We start from the raw sequence: 26,464 nt of genomic DNA, 5'->3' as shown, positions 1-26,464 counted from the left end.
GAGTTGTAGTCTTGTTGACTGACCCGCTGGATAACCGCGGAAAATGTAGAGGAAAAGACTTAAGCACGGTATGCTGTGGATTCTGGGAGTTGTAGTCAATAGGCCCCTGTGGCCCGTCCAGGCAGCGCCCGATGACGGAGGCGGAAGGAACTACAACTTCCAGCATGCCCTGCGGCCTCTTTTTTGACCCCACGGTCTCCATCCCCACAGCAGACCGCCTGTCCCCGGGACTATCCTCTTCCGCCTCTTTTCTATGCCGCATAGCCTGTCTAGAAAGGCCGGTCCAAGGGCTGAGGACTCTGACGCTGACCTGAGAGGGAGGGCTCGGTGTGGAAGAGGTGAGGGTGTCCCAAAGCCCTTGGGCCACATATCTGGCCAAGTCAAGCCTCTCCGCATCCATATCCTTTCACCCTGTTTTCTGAGGCGTCCCTAGACCCCCCCAGGCCTGACTCTGTTACTCCAGTCCCGGCGACTCGTTGGCTGGGAGCCGCTGTCCACTCGGGGTTGGGGCCGCGAGTGAGCCCGGACAGCTGATTTTGAACGAGCATTTACTGTACCAGGGTTCTGGGCTCTGGCCACTGCGGTTGATCCGTGTTTCCTGGACGTTCGCCCGTAGTCTTCCTAGTTTAACCCACATTTCCTCGTCTCAGTTCGTAGCCTGGCTCTAAAAATGATAAATGAATCCGGATGTAACTTCTCAGTAGCTGGTTTCTGGGGTGTCCTAAGGTCGGGAGCGTGTTGGTTATAGATATTTTTGTTTGAATCGTTTTCCTTTCTTTGTCGTTTTCCTGTTCTTCCCTCGGATCTACTACCCTATATGGTGGGATCTCAGTAAACAAGTGACAAGGACAAGCCTTTGAAATATTTTAAATCATGTTGAAGTAGCTTTCTCAGTCCCTCTTAAAATTGTACCTGGTTGCTTTATAAATTCTAGAACCATTAAATCATTATCTTTTTACTTGCTAAGTAAATCTGTGTTCTGACTTGGCGCTAGAAGTACAGATTAGTGTCAGATGTCCACTGCTGTTGCATGGTTTAAAAAGATTCCAGAAATCCTCTGGTGGATTTTTGGGTTTGTTAGACACATCCTATGCCTATCCGTAGATATTTACATTTATTTATTTACTGTAGTAATGACCTGCCCTCGTTTTCCCTAGAGTGATAAAAGGACCATGCAAATCAGAGTGGAAAAGACCCAGGAGACAGAAAACCTGGATTAGGTAGGAGCAGCTAGCTTTAGCTTAATACTTTGATAATTAATCCTTTTGTGTCTCATTTCCCTCATCAGTGAAATGGAATCTGCCAGGCCTACATTACAGGTTTGTTCTGAGGATTACAAAGTGCTTTATAAACCGGCATCTGTACCAGAGGCTTTACCTGCTGTATGCACACCTTCAGTGTTTGTGATGGCTACTCAGAATTTTTGTATCAAAATTTTTTTAAGCTTCAGGAATGCTTTGAAATATTCTTCTAGCTTGTTCCAAGATAGTGATTTATTAATAATAAAAATTAATACTGAACATTAATTTTCTGTCAGCACATGTGCTTTACATGTATTGTTTTAACTGGTTTAAGTCTCACACCAGTCTTCAAAGGTAGGTTTCTATTGTTATGCCCAAATTTTGCAGATGACTGAGATAGAAAGATGGCAGAAGATATCCTATACTAAAAAGAACTAACATTTAGTATTTACTTTATACTAGGCACTTTGTTAGCTGTTTCTTGACTCCTATTCTTCACTGCAACCCTGTGAGGTAGGATATCACTTTCTCCAAGGCTTAGAAGTAAATAACAATATTTACCCAGTTTGCTCAGAATTGGAGAAGCGACATTTGAATTCACGTCTGCCTGACTACAAAGCCTATGCTTGTTCCAATATAAAGGATGATTTTATTGTTTCTGCTAGCTTTTTTATTTGGTTTTGACTCCCTGGATTAAATATACAAAAAGATTTTTAAGCCATATTTGGGTTCAGTAGAAATCAATTAGTGATGTCCACAATGGGAAAGGATCAGATAATAAAAAATTCTCATCCTACCTGTGCCATCCCTAGATCCCCTGAAAACACAGTGAGAGCAGAGTGTGTTAAGGGCCATTGGGAGCCTCAATGGGGCTGCCATGATGAGTGTTTCTTAACCTTCTACTGAGAAAGGTGCTACTGAGATGAAAGAAAAAGCAAATTGATACTTTAGAATTTGACACTTTGTAGCCTTTGGAGTTATTTTGGGTGCTGTGGAAGGTTCGGTACCTGGTTCTTGGCTTACATCAGTTTTCACTCTAATCCAGTTGGCATTGATAGTTTAGTCTGTAATTCTAAGGCAAAACTTTTTTTTCGGGGTGAAATCTAATTTTAGAGTAGTTATGAGAGGGACTTGTGTTTTTTTCTTTTTTTTTTTTTTTTGGGGTACGCGGGCCTCTCACTGCTGTGGCCTCTCCCGTTGCGGAGCACAGGCTCCAGACGCGCAGGCTCAGCGGCCATGGCTCATGGGCCCAGCCGCTCTGCGGCACGTGGAATCTTCCCGGACCGGGGCACGAACCCGCATCCCCTGCATCGGCAGGCGGACTCTCAACCACTGTGCCACCAGGGAAGCCCCACTTGTCGTGTTTTGACTGATTCTTTATATACCTTTTTGGCCATGCCCTCACTTCCCACATTTTGGCCAATACTTGTTAATAAATTAATCATGATTTGAAGATACAAGGGGGATAATTTAGCTTCCTTTAATTGCTTGCTTGCCTTCAGGCATTTAACAAGCACACATGAGAGCAAGATATATGTCAGTTTTATTCACTGTAGTATTCCCAGAGCCTAGAACAGTGCCTCAGAGATGGCACTCAATAGATATATGTTGAGTATATGAATGCAGTTACTATCTGTTTTATTCATGCTTTGATTGATATTGTATATTCAGCGAAGTTCGTGATACATTCTTTTAACACTTGCCTGCTTTGTACTATTACATTTATACATACCTATGCTGAATACCCGAGTTCTGTTGTAGGGTCCTTCAGAGAGGGACTATTTTTTGCGCTTTAAATATTCCTTACAGCACCTGAGAGAGTGCCATGAAGAAAGTAGCTGCTCTAGGAATGAATGACTACTTGTGGGCAATCAGGATCAAACGTATGATTTGATTGGAGACCCAAGGATCTGATTTTATATGGCATGTTCAGTATTTGCTTTACCAGACACTTTCATACATCCCTGATTACTGTGGGGAGTTTGTAGTCTAGGAACTTAAAGCTTTTGGAGCTCTTTTGAGGGGAATCCAGAAAGGGACATATGTCTATCTTCCTCTCACTCCAGATGAATCGGACGAAGGGTGATGAGGAGGAGTATTGGAATAGCTCTAAGTTTAAGGCTTTCACCTTTGATGATGAAGATGATGAGCTTTCACAGGTAGGTTTCCGTGAACAATTGCTGAAGGTCTCACCCTCTTCCACTGTGTACCCTTCCCCTTGCAACCTCAGTAACCTGTCTCCATGAGGCTCAGAAGTGTTTTCAGTCAGATCTTTAGAAAAATCTTCATGGAAAAGAACCCTGAGAAAAGAGGGGGATTGTAAAAACCAACTGTCTGCCCTTTTTCATTTACATTCTTAAGATGATTCATTTCTTTGAGTTTTTTTTTTTCAAGAACCCTAAGTCTTTTATCATGTGATATAATTTGTTATCTTTGAACGATGAACTGGATTGGAAGTTTGTCTTTATTGTGTCTATTTTACAAATGGGGAAGCAGATTCATTTTTGGAGAGATGGACAACCTCACTACAAAGCAAGTCAATACCAGGAATGTGATTAGAATTCAGAAGCGGCTTTGATTCCTCCTAACCTTTTGCCACTGGACTCCAGTGTTGGCTAAAAAACAAATTGTTTTCTTGGCAAATGTCTAGCAGGCTAGGCTTTCAGTTGCAGAGGGTGAAAATGTTGGCCATCTTCAAGTCCCAGTTCCTCAGCCTTCTTGGCTGTCAGAGAGAGAGGTGAGAAGTGGTGACTGCCTGAGTGCCCTGCCTTATGTCTGTCTGCAGTTAAAGGAATCCAAGCGGGCAGTGAATAGCCTTCGAGACTTCGTGGATGATGATGATGACGATGACCTGGAGAGAGTCAGCTGGAGCGGGGAACCTGTGGGAAGTAAGTAGAAGAGACCCTAGGAAGGATTAATTATTCAGGGTTCTTACCGCTAGTAAAGTCTCCTCAATACTTGTCAGGAAAGAGAATGAGGCTAAACTATTTTCAGATGAGCATACATCTGGAAATTTAACCCAGGAGAAGATACTGGGGAAATACAGCCGTAGTTTCCATACGGCTATCTAGGCCTGCTACCCTAGGGCTAATGCTTGGCTGGCTATTTCAGACTTATTTGGGGTGCTTGTTAAAATTAGATTTCTAGGCTTCACTCCAGAGACTCTGCTTCAGTAGGTCTTGGGGATGGGGTTGGTTGGGGGGTAAGGTGGGGTCTCAGTTGATAATAAGCACTGCAAATGCTTCTGATATGCAGTCATATTTGGGAACTGCTGACTGAAATGCTCATAACTGGCTGGCAGAACTGATTTTCTTAGCCACCAAGTCTCACTGCCTAGCTGTTCTATAATACCACTTAACACCTTTGCAGAGTCCATCTGACTTCTTAAAAAAAATTTTCATTTATTTATTTATTTATTTAGGCTGCCTTGGGCCTTCGTTGCTGCTGGCGGGCAGTGCTCCTTCTCACTGCCGTGCTCGGGCTTCTTGTTGCGGAGTTCTAGGCTCGCAGGCTCTACAGCACAGGCTCAGTAGTTGTGGCGCATGGGCTCTAAGAGCGCAGGCTCAGTAGTTGTGGCACACGGGCTTAGTTGCTCCACGGCATGTGGGATCTTCCCGGACCAGGGCTCGAACCCGTGTCCCCTGCATTGGCAGGCAGATTCTTAACCACTGCGCCACCAGGGAAGTCCCTTCATCTGACTTTTAAGTGTATTTTTAAAAGTTGTTTTTTTTTTTCACTCTGCTAATTCAGTGGCGGATTTTTTAAAAATTAATTTATTTATTTATTTATTTATTTAGGCTGTGTTGGGTCTTCGTTTCTGTGCGAGGGCTTTCTCTAGTTGCGGCAAGCGGGGGCCACTCTTCATCGCGGTGCGTGGGCCTCTCACTATCGCGGCCTGCAGTGCGCGGGCCTCTCACCATCGCGGCCTCTATTGCTGTGGAGCACAGGCTACAGACGCTCAGGCTCAGTAGTTGTGGCTCACAGGCCTAGCTGCTCCGCGGCACGTGGGATCTTCCCAGACCAGGGCTCGAACCCGTGTCCCCTGCATTGGCAGGCAGATTCTCAACCACTACGCCACCAGGGAAGCCCAAGGTTTTTTTTTTTTTAAATAGGAAATACTGTCACATGATATAAAAAGTAAAAAGTATTTAAGGCATACAGTGAAGTTTCCCTCCCCCACTGTCATGCATCTACTCGGTTCTCAGGCCCTGGCCACCCAAAAAGCAAACTGTTGTTTGCTTTCTGTGTATTCATCTAAAGATTCTTTTTGCATTTGGAAATACATATAGGAATATATATTTTTACTCCCTTTTTTACACCAGTGGTAGCATACTTTATACCCTGCTCTTTTCACTTGACAGTATAGATGGAAGATCTTTCCATATCAGTACATAAAGAGCTTTCTCATTCTGCCTCTTCCTTTTTAAAAATAGCAGCATAGTATACATTGTATGGATTTCTCATAATTTATTTAACCAGTCCACTGTTGATGAACTTTAGATCGTTTCCAATCTTTTGTTGTTTATATTGCTGTCAATAACCTTGTATTTTGCCCATATAAGAGTGTCCGAAAGATCAATTCCTAGAGTGGAATTACTGGCAGAGAGTATTTGCATCTCTGTTGGTTAGATATTGCCAAGTTGCCTTCCACAGGGGTTGCACCAGTTTGCACTCCCACCAGCAGTGTCAGAGTATTCCTTTCTCCACCACAGCCTTGGCAACACAGGGTATTACCAAACTTCTGGGTCTTTGCCAGTCTTATAGGGGGCCAGTGGTATCTCAGTGTACTTTTATTTTGTGTTAATTCTCTCATTAAGAGTGAGGTTGAGCATCTTTTCACATGTTTAATAGCCACTTGTATTTCCTTTTCTGTGATCCATTTATTCAGTTCCTTTGCCCCTTTTTTCTGTTGATTGGTCTATTTGATTCTGTCCTTTCTTCCTGCCCCAATTTTTTAAGTTCATGTTGACAAGGGACCAGAGCCTCTGATGAAAAGCTTTTAGAGTTTATTGGATTGCTGGATGCCAAGGCGTTATTTTGGATGAATTACTGATCTAGATCTTATTATCTTGCAGGTATCTCATGGTCCATCAAAGAGACTGCTAGTAATAGTGGGTCAAACCATGAGCGTGAACAGCTAAAGAACCGAAACAGCTTCTCCTCCTATGCACAACTACCCAAACCTGCTTCTACCTACTCCCTGAGCAGCTTTTTTAGAGGTAAAGAGTGATGGTTAAAGGGACAGGGAGTCCTTTTCTTTTCTTTAAAAAAACCACTGAGGCTATAATTTTCATTTACTCTGTAAGAAAAAGATTATTGAGGGATAAAAAATCTTTGGAGCTGGCAGTTGGGGATCAGGAAGGGCAGAAATGAGGGAAATTCAGAGGGGTTGGACTGGGTTTCTAGAACATGATGAACAAAACTGACATTAACCCTGTGACAAGTACTGAAGAAATTTGCCTAGGTCAAAATTCCTCCCTACCCCTGTGCGTTTCTGTTGGAAATCCTTGTGCACTGCTGGTGGGAATATAAAATGGTACAACCACTGTGGAAGACAGTTTGGTAGTTCCTCAAAAAATTCAACATAGAACAATCATATGATCCAGCAGGCCACTTCTAGGTATATACCGAATAGAGTTCAAAGTAGGGACTTGAACAGATATTTATACACCAGTGTTCATAATACCATTATTCAGAATAGCCACAATATGGAAACAACCCAAATGTCCATTGACTGAAGACTGAATAAGCAAAATGTGGCATGTATGTGCAGTGGAATATTATGCAGCATTAAAAAGGATCAAAATTCTCATACATGCTACAACATGGATGAATCTTGAGGACATTATGCTAAGTGAATTAAGCCAGACATAACAAGGACATATACTGTATGATTCCATTTCTATGAGATACCTAGAATAGTCAGATTCATAGAGATAGAAAGTAGAATAGTGGTTACCAGGGGATGAGAGTGAGGCAGAATGGGAGTTATTGTTTAATGGGTACGGAGTCTCAGTTTGGGATGATGAGAAGTTTCTGGAGGTGGATAGTAGTGATGATTGTACAGTGTGGGTGTACTCAATACCACTGAACTGTGTACTTAAAAATGGTAAAGTTTACGTTATGTATATTTTAACCACAATTTTAAAAACTGTTCCTCAGTGCCTTTTTTTTTTCGTAGCACCTCAAATTTCTGAAGTTGAATAAAAACTTTTTTAAGCCTTAAGTTCTCATATTGCATAAAAATGTTCTATGTGCACTGCATCCTTAACCAAGTCTAAATGGCTCTGACTTGAACTGTTGACCTTATGTGTACTTTACCTTTAGGGAGAACTAGACCTGGAAGTTTCCAGTCCCTCTCTGATGGTAGGCATTGACCCTCTTCTCTTGATTACTGTGGGAGATGTTACTGATCTGGGGTACAACCTGGGGAGTCATGGGGACAAGTGATAATTAGATGATGACATTTCTTCTGAATCTATCATCATTATTAGAAAGATTTTCTGATGCTGAGTAAGGAGTTCAAGACCATTCTGGTTACAGGGGCAAAGGGTAACTTCTAGGGATGCTGTCTTTGGGGGAGGAATGGGATCTACTTTGGGCCATAATGATGCCTTGGGGGCCAAATGAAAAAAAATATGTGCCTGAGAAGGAAACAGTAGAGGAAGGGAATGGCAGGAGATGGTGCCCTTCTGAATCAGTTGCCTGTTCTTTTTTCAGCTCTGTCGGACACACCTGCCAAGAGCTATGCTCCAGAGCTAGGGAGACCCAAGGGGGAGTATAGGGTGAGTTATATCTTACACTGTGTTATATCTTTACAGAGTTTGACATACTTTGACGTATGTTATCTTGCTTGATTTTCTCAAATCTTTGAGCAGGTATTATTTTAAACCCCTTTTATAGGTAAGAAAACTGGATATCTAACCATTCGAACTTGCCTGGAGTCTCACAGCTAGTTAAATGGTAGAGCTTGGGCTCAGAATCTCTATTTTCTGATTCAGTCCTGGCACACTTTCCTTACCCATTATGCTGCCTTTTTTTAGGTTGTACTTTGAAACTTTTGATCATCACTGTGGTCTGGAAGCTTGGTGGAACTCATATTCCCATGAAGCACATAAAAAAGCAAATCGATTCAAAAGGAAGAAACGATATCATAAGGTCCAAAAAAGGAACATGTTTTTCTCTTTCCCTCTGTTGGCAAAGCCATTAATTGAGTCCCAAAACTGCATTTAGGGGTTGAAATCCTGAACCACTTAGGCATAGCATTGCTGGTTTTGTTAGTTGATCCATTCCCTGTATGATGCAACTCCTCCTGCCTGGATTGTCTCTGTTCTCGTTCCTTAAGAAACTCAGAACAAGACCATCCCAGTTCTTGTTTTTTCATCCATTTCCTTCCACAAAATATCTTCCCTTTAGGGACTAAGATTATGAGTTTGAGATGAGGAGCAGGCATACTTATAATTCTGATCCCTTAACTTCCTGGGATTCATGCGTTGCTAATATTCCAGGATTACAGCAATGATTGGAGCCCCAGTGACACAGTGCGACGCCTTCGGAAGGGCAAGGTAAGGCCGCTGGTGAGAGAATTCTTGTGAGATTTTTTAGGAAGTTAGGCAGCTTGACCTTTCTCTTCAGTTCTATTTGTTAAATGAAGTGGTTTTCAGGAGGAAAATCAATCCACTAAGATGACAAGTCAGCTGCAAAATTTCTGATTCTCCAGGGTTTAGTGTTGCTTTGATGGGGAAGGGAGAAAAGAGTGATGGATGAGAGTGAAAAGTAGTGCCTTTAAGAGTGAGAACAATCTTTTATGTTTAGGTCTGATCCATTGTGAGTTAACTTTTGTATATGGTGTGAGGTAAAAATTGACATTCATTTTTTCCCATGTGGTTCTCCGTTTGTTCCAGCAGTTATTTGTTGAAAAGACTGTTCTTTCCGCATTGAATTACTTTGATGCCTTTGTCAAAAATGAATTGACCATATATATGTAGGTCTCTTTTTGGGCTCTCTTCTAGTTGATTGATTTATTTGGCTACCCTGATGCCATTACCAAGGCCTTGATTATTGTAGCTTTGTAGTAAATCTTGAAATCAGGTAATATAAGTTATTCAGCTTTATTCTTCTCTTCCAAAATTATTTCAGCTATTCTAGATCCTTTGTATTTGCATATAAATTTTACTGTCAGCTTGTCAGTGTCTACAAAAGAGCTGCTGGGATTTTGATTAGGATTGATTGCATTGAATCTATATACCAATTTTGGGAGAATTGACATCATAATAATTAATGGGGCTTCCCTGGTGGCGCAGTGGTTGAGAGTCCGCCTGCCGATGCAGGGGACACGGGTTCGTGCCCCGGTCTGGGAGGATCCCACATGCCGCGGAGCGGCTGGGCCTGTGAGCCATGGCCGCTGAGCCTGCGTGTCCGGAGCCTGTGCTCCGCAACGGGAGAGGCCACGACAGTGAGAGGCCCGCGTACCTAAAAAAAAAAAAAAAAAAAAAAAAAAAAAATTAATGGATCAAAATGGATCATAAACCTAAATGTAGAATAAGTGCTAAAACTATAAAACTAAAAGAAAATATAGGTGAAAATCTTTGTGACCTTGGGTTAGGCAAAGATTTATTACCTAAGCACACATAAACCATCAAATGGAAAGGGAAAAATTGAAAAGATGGACTTCACCAAAATTAAGAACTTTTGTTCTTTAGAAACACTGTTAGAAACACAAAAAGACGGGCTTCCCTGGTGGCGCAGTGGTTAAGAATCCGCCTGCCAATGCAGGGGACATGGGTTCGAGCCCTGGTCCAGGAAGATCCCACATGCCATGGAGCAACTAAGCCCGTGCGCCACAGCTACTGAGCCTGCGCTCTAGAGCCTGCAAGCCACAACTACTGAAGCCTGTGTGCCTAGAGCCCATGCTCCACAATGAGAGAAACCACCGCGATGAGAAGCCCGCTCACCTCAACAAAGAGTAGCCCCCACTTGATGCAGTTAGAGAAAGCCCTCACTCAGCAATGAAGACCCAATGCAGCCAAAAATAAATAAAATAAAATAAATTCAAACAAACAAACAAACAAATGAAAGAAACCACAAAAAGACCATAGCTGGGAGAAAATATTTGCAAAATACATGTGTCATAAAGGATTTTATCCAGAATATATATATAAAAAATAATGAATTATCTTCAGTAATAAGATAAACAATCCAATTTATTTTTTAAAAAAACTTTAAAAAATCTTTTTGGCTGCGTTGGGTCTTTGTTGCCGTGCGCAGGCTTTCTCTAGTTGCGGCAAGCGCGGGCTACTCTTCGTTGCAGTGCGCTGGCTTCTCATTGTGGTGGCTTCCCTTATTGTGGAGCACGGGCTCTAGGTGTGCGGGCTTCAATAGTTGTAGCAGGAGGGCTCTAGGTGCACATGCTTCAGTAGTTGTGGCACACGGGCTTAGTTGTTCCGCAGCATGTGGGATCTTCCCGGACCAGGGATCAAACCCATGTCCTCTGCATTTGCAGGCAGGTTCTTAACTGCTGCGCCACTAGGGAAGTCCCAAACAATCCAATTTAGAAATTGGCTCAAGAGGACTTCACTGGTGGTCCAGTGGTAAAGAATCTGCCTTACAATGCAGGGAACGCAGGTTTGATCCCTGGTCAGGGAACTAAGATCCCACATGCCATGGGTCAACTAAGCCCACGAGGCACAACTACTGAGCTCGTGTGCCTCAACTAGAGAGCCTGTGTGCTGCAAACTACAGAGCCCACACACTCTGGAACTCGTGTGCCTCAACTACAGAGCCCACACACCCTGGAGCCTGCATGCCACAACTAGAGAGAGAAAACCCACATGCCACAACTAGAGAGAAGCCCGCATGCTGCAACGAAGAGCCCATGTGGCAACGAAAGATCCTGCATGCCTCAACCAAGATCCCGTGTGCCACAACTAAGACCTGATGCAGCCAAAAATAAATTAAATAAATAAATAATAAATAAATAAATCTTTAAAAATAAATAAATAAAAATTGGCTCAAGATTTGACTAGTTATATCACAAAAAAGATGCATGAATGGCCAGTAAGCACTTGAAAAGATGCTCAACATTATCAGTTATCAAGAAAACATGAATTAAAACTGAGATATCACTATACAGCCACTATAATGGCTAAATTTAAAAATACTGATCTTACCACGCATTGGGAGGATGTGGAGCAGCTGGAACTCTCATAGAGTGCAAGCAGGAAGGTAGAATGGTAAAACTACTTTGGAAAGTAGTCTGACAGTTTCTTACAAAATTAAACACATTTAGTTTCACTACTAGACATTTACAATCCAGGAGGAATGAAAATATGTTCACACGAAGACTTGTACACAGATGTTCATAGTAACTTTATTTGTTACAGCCCCTAAAGTGGAAATAACTCAAATATCCATCAGTAAGTAAATGGATTAAAAAATGGTGGTATGCCCATACAATGGAAAACGACTCACCAGTAAATAGGAGCAAACTACTAATACCACAACATATAGATCCATCTCAGAAACATTATATTGAGTGAAAAGCCAGATACAAAAGAGTACATATTGTATGATTCTGTTTTTCTGAAAGTCTAGAAAAGGCAAAATTTTAGTGACAAAACAGCAGTGGTTGTTGGGGGGTAGGGATGGGAGAAGGATATTGACATCAGAGTGGACAAGGGAACTTTCTGGGGTGATGGAAATGTTCTGTATCTTGATTGTGGTAGTAGTTACCTGGAATTATTTACTTGTCAAAACTCACTGAACTGTACACTTAAATAGGGTAGTTTTATGCTCTGTAAATTATGCCTCATTAAAGAGAGAACAAGTTGGCCTCAGATAGCTGGTCCCCCACTGTCCCCGGTGGCGTGGCGTACCCTGTGGCACTTCAGGACCGGGATCCGGTGCAGAGAGCCCTTCGTCCTAGGACATGGGGTGCCGCTGGAAAGGCGGCCGCCACCTTGCCCATCACACACCACATGTTCCTGGGGAACCTGGTCCTAAACTATTCATAGACGACCTGCTTCTGGGTTGGCGTCTTGTTCGTAGCAGAGCAGCTCCCTCAGTGCGACCTACTGAAAGTCGGCCCTCGACACAAGGGTTTGAAAAAAGACAACCAAACAAACAAACCGAAAAACCAGATTTAAAGAAAAAGAGGAAAAGAGAACAAATGAGCTCTCTACCCGTTGACTTTGGCAAGAGTTCATCAGGACATCAGCATCTTCTAAGGCATAAGGCTGAACTAGGGAGGGTGTGATGGGAATCTCTTGGCTCATAGAGTGCTGGGGGCTGTTGTGTAAAAACAAAGAAGCTCTCCTTGGGGACATTTTAGTTTATTCTTGCCCATTCTTCAGTATCCAGTGACAAATGAATATAGGAAATTGTCTTCTTCCTTGCACACCAATTCTGTTCTTACTCTGCCAGGTCTGCTCCCTGGAAAGATTCCGCTCCTTACAGGACAAGCTACAACTCCTAGAAGAAGCAGTAAGCATGCATGATGGAAATGTCATTACTGCGGTGAGTTGTGGGTTTTGTTTGTTGTTTAAGTATTGTTTTCATTAGTTTCTGAAAGTCTAATCAGAATAGATTTTTTAAAAATCTCTGTATTTGAAGTCTAGTTGATTTACAGTGTTGTGTTAGTTTCGGGTGTACAGTGAAGTGATCCAGTTATATATGTAGCTATTCTTTTTCAGATTCTATTGGGTATAGTTCTCTGTGCTATACAGTAGGTCCTTGTTGGTAATGTCAAGTAGAGACCCTGGGTTTCCTCTTGAAGTGGAAGATTCTCAGAAGTGCATGTTCTAAGGCTTAGCTGGCAGGATATGCATTGTGTGTGGCACTCTTGATTATGACCCAGAAGCAGTAGGTTGGCCACTTCGTGTTCTCAGAAATAATCTGAAGGAGGAGAGATGTGAGAGCAGCTTCTCACACAGGGAGGGAGGTGCCTCTCACCAGTAGGGGCACAGGTATGTGGACTCCCAAGACACAGCTCGTTCCATATGTCCATCACCTGTCTTTCTGTCACATAGAGAAACCTGTTGTATAGACCGGCAGAGATTCCTAACGAGTTGCTGGCCTCATTCCTAGACATCAGGTGCTCAGGCAGGGCCTTGTGTTTGGAAGGTTACACAGGATAATTCATTCTTGGTTCTCTTTTTCCTCTAGGTTCTGATCTTCCTGAAGAGGACATTGAGCAAAGGTGAGCGTGGTTTGAGGGAAATCTTCAGTCAGTAAGGTGTCTACTACATTTGAAGGGAGAATGGCGTTGTGGCTTTCATACCAGAATTTACCAGCATCAAGTCTACTTTAGGGACAGCTGGGGTGGCCTGAGACTTCTGAGTACACATCACAACCCTGAGGGCAGTTGTTCTTCCTTTAGGGTGATAACTACAGTAACTACAAAGCCCCTCCATTTATTGGACAGACAGATGGCTGTGTGGGTTTGAGGACGTGAAAGTCCATGCTCAGTGCCTGATGTTTGGGTTGGTGAGAACTGAAAGTTAACACAAAGGCTAAGCATTGCCCTGGACCATGGAGTATGTTGCTGGTGGGTTGAGCCATAGGGATGGGCACCATAGAAAACCATTCCTAGCTTCTGATGGATTTTGAGGAGATCATGTTTGGAATGTGTGAGTAGGGAGAGCAATTTCCTATTGAGTAATAGGCTTTAATCTTTCCCCATTTAACTCCTTCTTCCTGCCTGCTAGAGATCCTCTTCCGAGAGCTGGAGGTGCGGCAGGTTGCCCTGAGACATCTCATTCACTTCCTTAAGGAGATAGGGGATCAAAAACTGCTTTGGGACCTCTTTAGGTAAGAACTGATCATCTGGTCTATAAAGTTTGTTAAGTACTTTGTTCAAAGCACTCTGGGCGATAATACAAAGAAAGAGAAGACACTGCCCCTCTTTCATGGAAATGCTTATCAGACAGGATATTGAGACATTATGGGAGAATTCCTTGGTGGTCCAGTGGTTAGGACTTGGCACTTTCATTGCCATGGCCAGGGTTCGGTCCGGGTTAGGGAATTAAGATCCTGCAAGCCACACAGCACGGCCAAAAAAAAAAAAAAAGAAAGAAAAAAGAAACGTGATGGGATAACTAATAACGTACCACAACCTGTGATAAAGTGACCGTGCAGCAGGTGGTTAAGGACCAGGCTCTGGAGTCAAGCACCTGCGTTGAATATTGTCTCCACCACTTAGTTCATAGCGTGACCTTGAGCAAGTTACTCAACCTCTCCAAGCATCAGTTTTCACATCTGTAAAATGGAGATGATGATACCCACCCCACAGGTCATTATGAAGATGAAAAGAGTTCGTGTGTGTAAAGCACTCAACATAATGCCTAGTCTGTAGTATTAATATTTATTAAGTATTTTCTTACAAAAGACCTAGAATAAAGGTATCTTTTATTACTTGGTACCCAGTGATGCCAATGAGAAGTACAGTGGAAGAGCAGAAGAAGCAAATATAATTTTCAATCGGTATCTGCGGGGAGCCTCATGGAAGTGATTAGGAATTGAGTTGGGCCTGTGAGACTAGGTAGGATTCCGATAGGTAGAGAGGCAAGAGGTAGGCGTATCTACTGGGGGCGGCTGTCTTCTATCGTGTCTTTCTTCCCTGTCTCATTTCAACTGGTAGGGACTATTTTATGTCCTTTCTTCACTTTCAGAGAAGGGGTTGGAACCTCTGTTTAGGCTGACATGTGGCCCAAGGTAACTTCATTTACCCCATGGCTTCAGCACAGTGATGAGCTGCCCCGAAGACTAAGGTGGGGAAAGCAGGTCACCTGGGCAGGGTCAAGATTACAGATGGTTAGCCAGGAATTTGCAGAAGACATGTTCATCGAGACAGGTTGTTCCCCCAACCCTTTCCTCCCTCCCTCCTTCCTTCCCTCCTAATCAACAAGGCTTTATTAAGTATCACCTCTATGCCAGATTAGTGATGTTAATTATAGTGGTCCATTCAGGGTAAGAAGGAATCAGAAGACAAGTCCTTGTTCTCCAAGGCCTTACCACCTTTGGGGAGAGACCAAACACATTGTATGCTGTACCTGAAAACAACAGAGGGCAGTATAGACAATCTGTTTCCAAGATTGTACTGACAGAGAAGAGTGTTTTCATCTTTAAAAAAAAAAACAAACAGGGCTTCCCTTGTGGTGCAGTGGTTAAGAATCCGCCTGCCAATGCAGTGAACATGGGTTCGAGTCCTGGTCTGGGAAGATCCCATATGCCATGGAGCAACTAAGCCCGTGCGCCACAACTACTGAGCCTGCGCTCTAGATCCCGCGAGCCACAACTGCGGAGCCTGCGAGCCACAGCTACTGAAGCCTGCGCGCCTAGAGCACGTGCTGCGCAACAAGAGAAGCCACCACAATGAGAAGCCCGCGCACCACAATGAAGGGTAGTCCCCGCTCACCACAACCAGAGAAAGCCCGTGCGCAGCAACGAAGACCCAACGCAGCCAAAAATAAACAAACAAATAAATACATTTATTTTAAAAAAAAACTCTTCAGCTCTATTTAAAAAAAAAAAAAAAAACACCAGAAGACTGCTGTGGGCTAAGGTTTTGCGGAGGCTCTGAGCCTTTCTGTTAGATCTGTTAACATTACAGTTATTAGTGCCCTGCAGTGTCTTCTTGTCCTTGCTCTTTGCTCAGCTAGGTAGATGGGGGAACGATGATACCTGATCCACCATGTGTTCTCAAAGGATTGCTGATTAGTAGAGAGTTTCAGAAGAGAAGGGCTTGGGCTTCCCTGGTGGCGCAGTGGTTGAGAGTCTGCCTGCCAGTGCAGGGGACACGGGTTTGAGCCCTGTTGTGGGAGGATCCCACATGCCGTGGAGCAACTGGGCCTGTGAGCCACAGCTGCTGAGCCTGCGCATCTGGAGCCTGTGCTCCACAACAAGAGAGGCCGCGATAGTGAGAGGCCCGCGCACCGTGATGAAGAGTGGCCCCCACTTGCCGCAACTAGAGAAAGCCCTCACACAGAAACGAGGACCCAACACAGCCAAAAATAAATAAATAAATAAATAAAAGAGAAGAGAAGGGCTTATCTTATGTATGGAGGCAAATGAGTTTGAATTGTGTTTCTTTTAGAGCAGTCATCTTATTTTGTGAGGTTATACTGCCACACATCAATAAATAAAAATGCCCTGCTCCCTTCTGCTTCTTCCCAGGTTCCTAGATAGAACAGAAGAGCTTGCGGTAAGTGTGGCCTTTGTTTCAGTTGGGGGCCTCTTTAACAGAAGTCTAAGCCAAAACCCAGCCTCCAAGATCCCAAACTGATTGAATATTTTCTTTCCTTTGGTATTGATTATATCCAGGAGAGAAAGGCATCTGGGAAGCCTAAAAAGAATCCAAATGATGTACCATTTTGTTTCTTTTTATATGCTGTTTTGATTGGGCTTATGAATTTTTTTTTAATAGCTGAATGAAAACTGGCCTGGTCAATTTGGAATTTGTCTCTTAATTTCTAGTTGTTTTCAATTCTTGGTTTGTTGGAGCTTTAGGGTTTTGGCTTCTAATACTAAAGATAATACTGAAGCAAAGAGGGATAAGAAACCAGATACAGGTCATGAAGGAAGATAGGTCAGGCTGCTGGTGGTGCACCAATACACATTTTGGCTGACAGCTCAATGACTATGTGTTAAAATTGATTTTGGGCAGATTTTCACCATTAGAGAAGAAGCTCCTGGAATACAAAAATAAATCTGAAATTTTACCAATAATGTAATTGTATTATTCAGACTTCAGTGATCCATTTAAAAAGTTGAACATTATAGTGCAGGGGTAAGAATTTCTCAGTGCCGTCAACGTCAGGATTGTCCTTTTAGTCGCTGTACCACACATTGGTGGTAAATATTTTTAACCTTCTTTGTGCAACAGAATATAATTCAGGAAAATGTTTTTCAGTGATATTTTGTAAAAGGAACTTGTATTTAATATTCAAGGCATAGGAAAATCTCAAAAACCCTTTATCTAAATCTACTCAAAATGATTGAGAATCTGTAGTAATCATTTTGAAAAACTTTTTGTTTACATTTTTAATTTCTGTAGGTTCAAAACTATAAGGAATTTTCTTCAAATAGCATTCTTATAAAGTTTTTTATTTTGAAGTTTGATTAATCAGTGAAAAATAAATGTGTTTTGCATAACTTATTTTTATCTAAAACTTTCATATTTTCTTCATATTCTGTATTATGTTTGAATTGAAGCTGATTTATCATGCATGCTGTTGTATATAAATTTGGAGTTTTCCAACCTTGTAAACTTTGGAATTGGCAAAGCTGATAGTCTGCTTTTAGTTTATCCCCGTAGAATATGAAGATTTCCTAAGAACAACTTTTTCTTGAAACTAGTGGCTAGTGGCTACCATACTGGATAATGCAGTTAGAGATAATAATTTTGAATCATTCTTTACCCTCCTCCCCACCCCCTGCCCCCTCATCTATTCACAGAGGAATCTCTGGTGATGAGAATTTAGTTTTTAAGCATGGGAAATCTACTTACAGAGCTACCTTGCCCCTCTGAGGAAAAGAAATAGCTCAAAGCCTTTCTCGGTTTTTTTGTAGCTAACCCATTATCGAGAACATTTGAACATTCAGGACCCCGAGAAACGAAAAGAATTTCTTAAGACCTGCATTGGGTAAGTGGGGGAGAAATGTTTTTAACTATAAATAATCTTATACAGAGCAATGAAGAGACTAAAAAAGGGTAGAATGGATAGATGGTTGCAGGGAAAGGCTAACAATGGATCATACAAGCATCGTTAATGATCATCTCATTCAGTGGTTCCAAACACTAGTCCCCCACAGAGTTTTCTCTGATAGGTGGTAAGTTGAGAATAATAAGGACAATGTAGAGAGTTTTCTCCTAAAGCTAAATTTATTTAATTTGAAAGACTGCCTTTTATTCTGGGATTTTTTCCCCCTCCTCCTCCACCCCCTTTTTGGTAGAAAAATGGGTTATAATTTTTTGTGTGTGACCTTATGTATTAAAAGAAAAAGTTGGCAACATTTTACCTTATATATTATTTTCAGTGTTACTGGTCCTTGAAACTCCACAGTCCAAGAACTACTGATTCAGTCCAGCTTTCATTCAGAATATAAATCCCTGTAAAAACCAGCCCCACATACTATTCTTCCAGTGATGGGGCACGCAGTTCTCTGGGAAGTAGCTTATTTTATTGTCAGACAGCCTTCATTATTGGAAAGTGCTTCCTTATATTGAGCTAAAACTTGCTTCCCTGTATCTGTCAAGACAGGTGTGGAGTCCACCGAGTAGACCTTGCTCGAGGTTCAGTGGTCACAGTTGTTTTAGTCATTCCTCATGTGACATGATTTCCAGGTTTCACATTGAGAAATTTGTTTATTTCAGTGCAATCGTAATTTTAACTTTATCAGCTACTGAGCTGATACGTCGTATGGCCTCTCGTAAACAAAGAGAAGTTAGAATAGTGAAGTAACTGGAACCTTTTGCTGTCTTCTTTATCTCTTCCAGAAATTGGCTGGGGATCACACTTATCTGGGAGAGTGTAATTGAATTTCAGAATTCTTCCTGGAGTGAGTGGAGTAGGGGAATAAGGCAGCACTTTCTGAAGGAAGGTCTGGGAACTGGGAGTTTAAAATCTGGCTTCTATTCCTGGCCTTACTCATTGTCTTACCATATAGCTTTTAGGCAAGACAATATTTGTCCCTCAACTTCTTCATGTGTAAAAATATAATGTAGTGTTGAAGATGGGACCCTTGACATTATGTAGAGCTCTGAGATCTTTACTAATCTACAAACATACCGCCGTGCTGTGTAACTTGATTTTACCTTATTACTCTGCATTAAAAAAGGGCTAACATGATTCACTTGGCTGTACAGCAGAAACTAACACAACATTGTAAAGCAACCATACCCCAATAAAAATTGCTCAAAAAAAAAAAATTGCTAACAAATGTAAGTGCCCCTTAAGGAGAGTTAAGCATTGACATTAAGCAATGACAGGAACTGCTGTGCTTCACGGGGATGTGGATGATAGGCAGCTGGCTAGGCTCACTCACTAGCTAAGTGACTCGTTCATCAAACATTCCAACTCCCACAGTGAGGGGATTCTAATTCATTCCTCAGCAGAATCACCAGTGACTGTGTATATTTCATGGACTTTCAGGCTCCCTCTCGAATTGACAAAACCTTAAATATAAAATCCCAGCCAACGGTCTCCTCTATTTTCTGCTTTCTCTCTCTCTGCCTCTCAGGGATGCTCTAAATGTGAACTGAGATCAGAGTTATGAAGCCCCATGAGCTTTTTATGCTTACTGTGGTGATTTGGTTTAGTTGGGTTTGTTTCCTGTTTGAGTAGAGAATGAGGTACTAACCTTCTGGCCCTCTCCCAGTTTGCCATTTTCAGCAGAAGATTCTGCACACATACAAGACCATTACACGCTCCTGGAACGTCAGATCATTATCGAGGTTAGACTCCTCATCTCTACACTTTCTGCTTCAGTGCCAAAGCTCACTGCCATTCAGCAGCTAGGAGACTTCTGCTCTGCCCACATAGGTCACTTCCTGTTACATTTTCTAAGAGCCTTTCTTTCTCTCTCTACGTGGTAGCCTTCTGTCCATTGTCTTCAGGCACTCCTTTTTCTTCTCACTTGCTATTAACCTGGAAGTATTTCCTCTTCATCCCAGAACTCCATTTCATCACTATTTCTCTGGTCTTCCTCCATCCAACTTGGACCTGTCATCATTTTCTGGATTTTAAGCTCCTCTGGGCTCTCCTAGGCAATTTCTTTCTTTTTCTCTTCTTTGCCTCTTTCCTAGGGTAGGAAGCACAACTGCTGTAATATTAAAGGCTTCTCTCCTGCCTCTACTCCATGGACATTGTTCTTTTTTTCACTTGGCTCACGCCACCACAGGCAAATGATCGACACCTAGAATCAGCAGGACAGACTGAAATCTTCCGGAAGCACCCCCGCAAAGCTTCTATCCTCAACATGCCGTTAGTGACGACGCTTTTCTACTCCTGCTTCTACCACTACACAGAGGCTGAGGTACAGGCAGAACGTGAAAGGAAGGCCCCACACATTCTCACTGCACAAGATGAGCATATTTCAAAGCCAGTACTTCAGCATACCCTATTTACAATGGGTGCGCATAATTCTCGGCAATCCATCTGGGAAGCCTTCCCGGCTCTCAGCAGGGGTGAACCAAGAGGAGAAAAGAGGTCTGTAAGGGTTTTCATGGCTTCCAGTGAGCTGGCATGCAGCAGTGCTGCTCCCATAGCAGTCTCTCTTCAAAGGTCCATAGTTTCAAATGGATTCGCACAGTATAGAGAAGAGCAGCGGGGTATAGTTACTTGTGGGTACTTAAAAAAATTTTTTTGAAGAGGTGTAAATTTAATGACCATATGTGGGCATGATCATAGTGATCATAGGATTAGCATAAAGTTGGGAAATAACACCATACCTATTAATCCAGTCCTCTTAAGCTGGGTTATGGTGATATCCAATTAGACCTGATGGAGCTTTTCTCTTAAATTAATTTCCGGGTTTAAATGGTTACAGAGTGAAATGTTGACTGTCTATGTAGTGGAAAAGAAAAGGGGAGATTGGTAGTATTTGAGAAATACCACTAAAATTCCTTCCTCACTTTCATCCTAGGGCACATTCAGCAGTCCGGTCAACCTGAAGAAGACATTTAAGGTAGATGTAAATTAGTCAGTGTTTGGTAAAAGTAGTATCAGAGTAACTACACGGAGTGGATGTTGCTTTCTATCCCTGCACAGTAGTAAGTCCCTTAACGTTCAAGGTTAAGGGGAAAATGGAGTAAGTTTGTGGGAAGTGAGGGAAGGCTTCCACTGAATGGCCTGCAGCAGTGCTGGGCCTTGGAAACCTGAGAGATTTGTGGATTTTAAGAGGCAGAATCAACACCAGGGAATATTTTTGCCCATCTTTCCAGAATTCTCAAGCACCTCCCCTGATGCATTTCTATTTCTCCTTAATTTCCCCTGGCCTCTGCTTTCTAGATCCCAGAAAAACAGTATGTGCTGACAGCCCTGGCTGCTCGCGCCAAGCTTCGGGCCTGGCATGATGTCGATGCCCTCTTTACCACAAAGGTGGGTGCCCTGGGACTGTTCCATGCCACTGATGCCTTGGCGATACCATCTTGTCATCCCATGCCTCCTGGGAGTCTCAAGTTCTAGTTACTGGTAGACATTTTTCCTTCAGATTTTTATTTTCCAAAGTTTCAAACCTAAAGAAAAGCTGAAAGAATAGGTAACAGTCTTCACCTGCTTCACTAATTTGTTAACATTTTTGCCATATGCTTTTTTCGTTTGCTGAAACATTTGAAAGTAAGTTGCAGATATCATGATACTTTTCCTTTAATTACTTAGGCATTTATCTCATCTGTAACCACAATATTATCATTCTCAATAAATTTAACATTAATATAAGAATATTATCATACACATAAATTAGCTCTTTAGAGCTGTTTTTTGTTTTTGTTTGCTGTCAGGATCCAGTCAAGGATCTTGCATTACATTTGGTTGTCATGTCTCTATTAGTTTATGTTTAAATATCCATTTTTCCATTATGGGTTTGACAGTTGTTTGTTCTCCCCCTCTGTTAGTTATTTAATTGGCTACATTAACTACCAAAGCAATATATGCCTGTGTCAAAATCAAACACGATATGACAGTGTAGAGGGTAAAGAGTGAAGTTCCTCTTTCATTGTCCACCTGTTCCTTTCTCAGTCCCTTCCTCAAGGCAAGCACTGTGAAAAGTTTGACGGGTGGCTTTCCATACCTTTCCCCATGAACGGACAAGTGAACATTTATATGAATATAAAGATGTAAAGGGTAGGATTAGTCTACCCAGATAAGTTCATACTACAAGGATTGTTAAGTAAATTGCTTATTTTATTTAGCCATATTTCACAGACATTTTTCTGCATTCGTGCCTGTAGATCTAAGAACTTATTTCATACCTCTGACTCTTTTCCACCCTCCTGAGTTCCTTGACTTTTTTGAAACTCTCATCTCTCTTCATTTCTCTTTCCCCCACCTCCCATTCATCCACTCCTCATCACCATGTTATTCTAGTCTGACCATAAAACGTAGGGAGATTAGCTCAGATGTCTGGCCTACCCACGGCTGCCCCATCTTCCTTTTTCAGAACTGGCTGGGCTATACCAAGAAGAGAGCACCCATTGGCTTCCATCGGGTTGTGGAAATTTTGCACAAGAACAGTGCCCCTGTCCAGGTAATGGCTCTTAGAGGGTACAGGATCTTCTAGGAAACCTAACTTTCAGCCTCTAGTGCTCAGCGATGGGAGACTTGACCTGCCCTGGTCTTATCTTAAAGGCAGCATAATGGCTATACTGCACCTTGACATAGAAAAGGCCAGGGAAGGAAGTTCTCCTCTGCCCTTAAGAAGTAATCCCAGTCTGCCCTCTCTGAGGAGCATCTACTGTGTTTAGCCCGGGTGGAGTTCTGACATACTATTCAAATGATGCAAAAAGAGAACTTAATGAGAAAGGACATCAAGGGCAAGGGGGCACAGCACGGGGTCAGATCTAGGGCACACCTGTTGCTGGCATGGGTATCTAGCTCCGGGATAAGGAGGAATGGGCCCTTCCCTTCTTTCCTGGGAGAGCATGGAGGTACTGCAGAGAGTCTACCTCATTTCCCTCTGCAAAACTAGTCCTGTCGTTGATGATGGGAATTGTAGACTGCAGATACTGACTCTTTTCCTTCTTCAGGATTTTTTTTCTACCTTTCAGAGCTCTGGGTTTAATACATCTGGGAATCATTAATCAGAAGTACTTCTTTTCACAGATATTACAGGAGTATGTCAATCTGGTGGAAGATGTGGACACAAAGTTGAACTTAGCCACCAAGTTCAAGTGTCATGATGTCGTCATTGATGTGAGTCCGTAAGAAATGAAAACCCTGAGTTAGACCTCAGTGGAAAGTGGGAGATTATAGTCTCAAGTCCTAGATCCTGAGGTTCGTCTGTCAGTTTCAACTCAGTGGATAAAATGGTCTGGCAAGAGTTAGTTTGGAGACCAGCACTCCTGTATAAGTTTCCCAGCCCTCTGACTGGTTTCTCTCTGCTTTTATAAATTCGTTGCACTTGGAGAATTCATAGAACTGAATCAAGCCACGTAACCTCTGTAGACTTCTCTTCAGCATGAAGTTCAGTGGGTGCTTGACCCCACTGTCATCCCACTGTAGCTTCCTGGCTTCTCCTTGAACCTTAGCTCAAAACGGGAGTGACAAAAGGAAAAAGGCCCCTCTGGAGACGGCTGATTGGTGGTTTTTATTGTTGTCTGTTTTGGTGATAGACTTGCCGGGACCTGAAGGATCGTCAGCAGTTGCTGGCGTACAGGAGCAAGGTGGATAAAGGATCTGCCGAGGAGGAGAAGATTGATGCCATTCTCAACAGCTCGGTGAGCAGCTGCAGCTTACCCCTCCAGCAGTGTCAGTAGACAGTTCATAGAGTAGCACAGTTTATATTCCCATGGCCTGGATGGGATTGCTGTCAGCCAAGCCTGTGGATCTCTTGATAAGGGTCGCCTATGGGCCTACAGGGCAAAAGCACTGGTTAGAACAGCAGAAATCACTCCTGAGATGTGGGATGACATTAGGGTGATGTGGGGACCTTGGCTGACAGTTGTAGTCCTCTGATCATTGTTAAACCTAGCAGGTAGGAAGGACTAACTACTGGGAGTCTAGAAACAAACGTTACAGATTCAGAATATCCAAACTGTATAGTTTCCTGGGGCTGGATGTGACTTACCTGTTGGAAGAAAGAAGTGGGTGAAATAGATTTTAGCTATTTGGGGAACACAGCTGACTCATCTCTCATAGCATAAGATTGCTGAGCTTATTGTTAACGTGGAGCTTAGGTCCCTGTCAGATATTTTGGAAACTTCCATAAGCTAAAGCTAGTGAATCTTTGTCCTCAGGCAGGCAGAACCAGAATAAATGCCCTAAATCAGGCTTGTAAGATACAGAATAGGTATTTAATCCATCTTGAAATAAATGAACTCCCCCCCCCCACATTAAAAAATTTATTTCCTCAACCTCCCCCCTCCATCCTTGTTTTCCTTACCCTACCTATAGCTGTGGGCCTTGTTTTCCGTTCACTACCCGTAGCTGTGGGCCTTGTTTTCCGTACACTACCCGTAGCTGTCGGCCTTGTTTTCCGTGCACTACCCGTAGCTGTGGGCCTTGTTTTCCGTGCACTACCCGTAGCTGTGGGCCTTGTTTACCGTGCACTACCCGTAGCTGTGGGCCTTGTTTTCCGTGCACTACCCGTAGCTGTGGGCCTTGTTTACCGTGCACTACCCGTAGCTGTGGGCCTTGTTTACCGTGCACTACCCGTAGCTGTGGGCCTTGTTTTCCGCGCACTACCCGTAGCTGTGGGCCTTGTTTTCCGTGTACTACCCGTAGCTGTGGGCCTTGTTTACCGTACACTACCCGTAGCTGTGGGCCTTGTTTTCTGTACACTACCCCTAGCTGTGGGCCTTGTTTTCCGTACACTACCCGTAGCTGTGGGCCTTGTTTTCCGTACACTACCCGTAGCTGTGGGCCTTGTTTACCGCGCACTACCCGTAGCTGTGGGCCTTGTTTACCGCGCACTACCCGTAGCTGTGGGCCTTGTTTACCGCGCACTACCCGTAGCTGTGGGCCTTGTTTACCGCGCACTACCCGTAGCTGTGGGCCTTGTTTACCGCGCACTACCCGTAGCTGTGGGCCTTGTTTACCGCGCACTACCCGTAGCTGTGGGCCTTGTTTTCCGTGCACTACCCGTAGCTGTGGGCCTTGTTTACCGCGCACTACCCGTAGCTGTGGGCCTTGTTTTCCGTGCACTACCCGTAGCTGTGGGCCTTGTTTACCGCGCACTACCCGTAGCTGTGGGCCTTGTTTACCGCGCACTACCCGTAGCTGTGGGCCTTGTTTACCGCGCACTACCCGTAGCTGTGGGCCTTGTTTACCGCGCACTACCCGTAGCTGTGGGCCTTGTTTACCGCGCACTACCCGTAGCTGTGGGCCTTGTTTACCGCGCACTACCCGTAGCTGTGGGCCCGTACACTACCCGTAGCTGTGGGTCTTGTTTTCCGTACATTACCCGTAGCTGTGGGCTTTGTTTTCCGTACATTACCTGTAGCTGTTTGTTTTTTTCACAGCAAATTCGATGGAAGAATTAAGTGGCATCAGCTCCCTTGAAACCTGCCTCATTTCTTCCTTTCCTGCCTGTGAAAGTAGAGAGCACTCTTCTTGGGAGAGTTAAGCATCACATCACTTGGGCCCATCGTCAACAGGCAGTGCCTGCTACCCGCGGGACAGAGGCTAGCACCTGGGCACCGACAGCTTCAGACCGATCTTTTGTCCAGGGGACATCATCTGAGGGGCAAGATCTGAAGCTTTGCCTCATGAGAGACTCTCTCCACCTGGTGCTCGTGTGAAGGTGGGAATAATTTCTAGATTGGGCCCATATTGGGCAAGATCTCTCTTGGTCTGCGGAAAGTGACTGCTCCAGAAAGGAAGTCTCCTCGACTGAGAGGTACAGGTATCATAGGGTGGCCACTCCATTCCCCTCAGCTAATTATGCCCTGGATTTGGTGCTGGACATTGGCAGTTTTGCTGTGAAGGAAGTCAGGACAGAACCGGAATGGCTGTCTCCCAGGGGGCCTCAGGAAGGGCTGCCAGTGTTTCCAGGACCTGTTGGAGGCGCCCTCACACTGTACAGAGTCCTCCGCCTCATGACAGAGATTGCCAGCGTCCCTCTGCTGCCATGGTCTTCCCTTTGTACAGAAACTGTGGTTCCTCTCTCACTTGCACCCCGAGGTGGCCTCGTGTGAGAGATGAGAGCATCCCCCTTACCTTTCCCTCCCACCCAGACCCCTAACCTTATATGGAGCTCAGATTCACCATTGCTGGAGCAAGCTCTCCTTTTCTGCACAAACCTCATTATTTCACTAGGACCTTCCACCAGTTTCACCGGGGCTAAACTCAGCAGCTTTTCTGTTAGGCTATTAAGATGGAGGTTTTAGTTTCATGGTTGGTTTTCAAGAGGATATTCTGTAATGCCAGTTTCCTGCACCAATATTAGTCTTTCTTCTCTGTGACTGAACTGGGTTTCCCAGACATGCCTAGACTCCTAATAAAGCTGCTTCTTCCTTGGTGCCTTCTGTTTCCCTCCCAGTTATTTTGTACAGAACAGTGAAGCATTTG

General features: G+C 43.5%; 2 protein-coding genes across 7 annotated transcripts in view; one reads left to right on the top strand and one right to left on the bottom strand.

Annotated features, from left to right (window-relative positions):
• Nucleotides 1-215: 215 nt before the first annotated feature.
• Nucleotides 216-26,464, top strand: part of VIPAS39 (VPS33B interacting protein, apical-basolateral polarity regulator, spe-39 homolog) — a 29,879-nt gene continuing 3,630 nt past the window's right edge. Inside the window, exons 1-22 of one of the 6 annotated variants that reach the window (XM_007121424.4) lie at nt 216-338; nt 1,158-1,220; nt 1,704-1,754; nt 3,308-3,400; nt 4,027-4,129; nt 6,317-6,460; nt 7,569-7,607; nt 7,962-8,026; nt 8,750-8,806; nt 12,663-12,755; nt 13,404-13,437; nt 13,946-14,048; nt 16,413-16,440; nt 17,808-17,881; nt 19,617-19,692; nt 20,139-20,273; nt 20,883-20,924; nt 21,248-21,337; nt 22,398-22,484; nt 23,060-23,149; nt 23,569-23,673; nt 25,417-26,408. In XM_007121424.4, coding sequence (XP_007121486.1) covers nt 3,308-3,400; nt 4,027-4,129; nt 6,317-6,460; nt 7,569-7,607; nt 7,962-8,026; nt 8,750-8,806; nt 12,663-12,755; nt 13,404-13,437; nt 13,946-14,048; nt 16,413-16,440; nt 17,808-17,881; nt 19,617-19,692; nt 20,139-20,273; nt 20,883-20,924; nt 21,248-21,337; nt 22,398-22,484; nt 23,060-23,149; nt 23,569-23,673; nt 25,417-25,437 — 1,479 coding nt within the window. In that variant the 5' untranslated portion in view covers nt 216-338; nt 1,158-1,220; nt 1,704-1,754 and the 3' untranslated portion in view covers nt 25,438-26,408. Of the gene's footprint in view, nt 339-1,157; nt 1,221-1,288; nt 1,320-1,703; nt 1,755-3,307; nt 3,401-4,026; nt 4,130-6,316; nt 6,461-7,568; nt 7,608-7,961; nt 8,027-8,749; nt 8,807-12,662; nt 12,756-13,403; nt 13,438-13,945; nt 14,049-16,412; nt 16,441-17,807; nt 17,882-19,616; nt 19,693-20,138; nt 20,274-20,882; nt 20,925-21,247; nt 21,338-22,397; nt 22,485-23,059; nt 23,150-23,568; nt 23,674-25,416; nt 26,409-26,464 lie in introns of those variants that run through there. The other 5 variants (XM_007121426.4, XM_007121422.4, XM_007121423.4 and 2 more) reach the window with 5 other exon arrangements.
• The window catches only part of SAMD15 (sterile alpha motif domain containing 15), a 64,522-nt gene continuing 61,738 nt past the window's right edge, over nt 23,681-26,464 (bottom strand). The window contains exon 3 of the mRNA XM_024115428.3: nt 23,681-23,808. Coding sequence (XP_023971196.1) covers nt 23,689-23,808 — 120 coding nt within the window. The 3' untranslated portion in view covers nt 23,681-23,688. The remainder of the gene's footprint in view (nt 23,809-26,464) is intronic.

This window comes from Physeter macrocephalus, chromosome 11 (assembly GCF_002837175.3).
Source record: "Physeter macrocephalus isolate SW-GA chromosome 11, ASM283717v5, whole genome shotgun sequence".
NCBI lineage: Eukaryota > Metazoa > Chordata > Mammalia > Artiodactyla > Physeteridae > Physeter > Physeter macrocephalus.
Note: the sequence above shows the minus strand (reverse complement) of the source record. Positions and strands in the feature narration are given on the sequence as shown.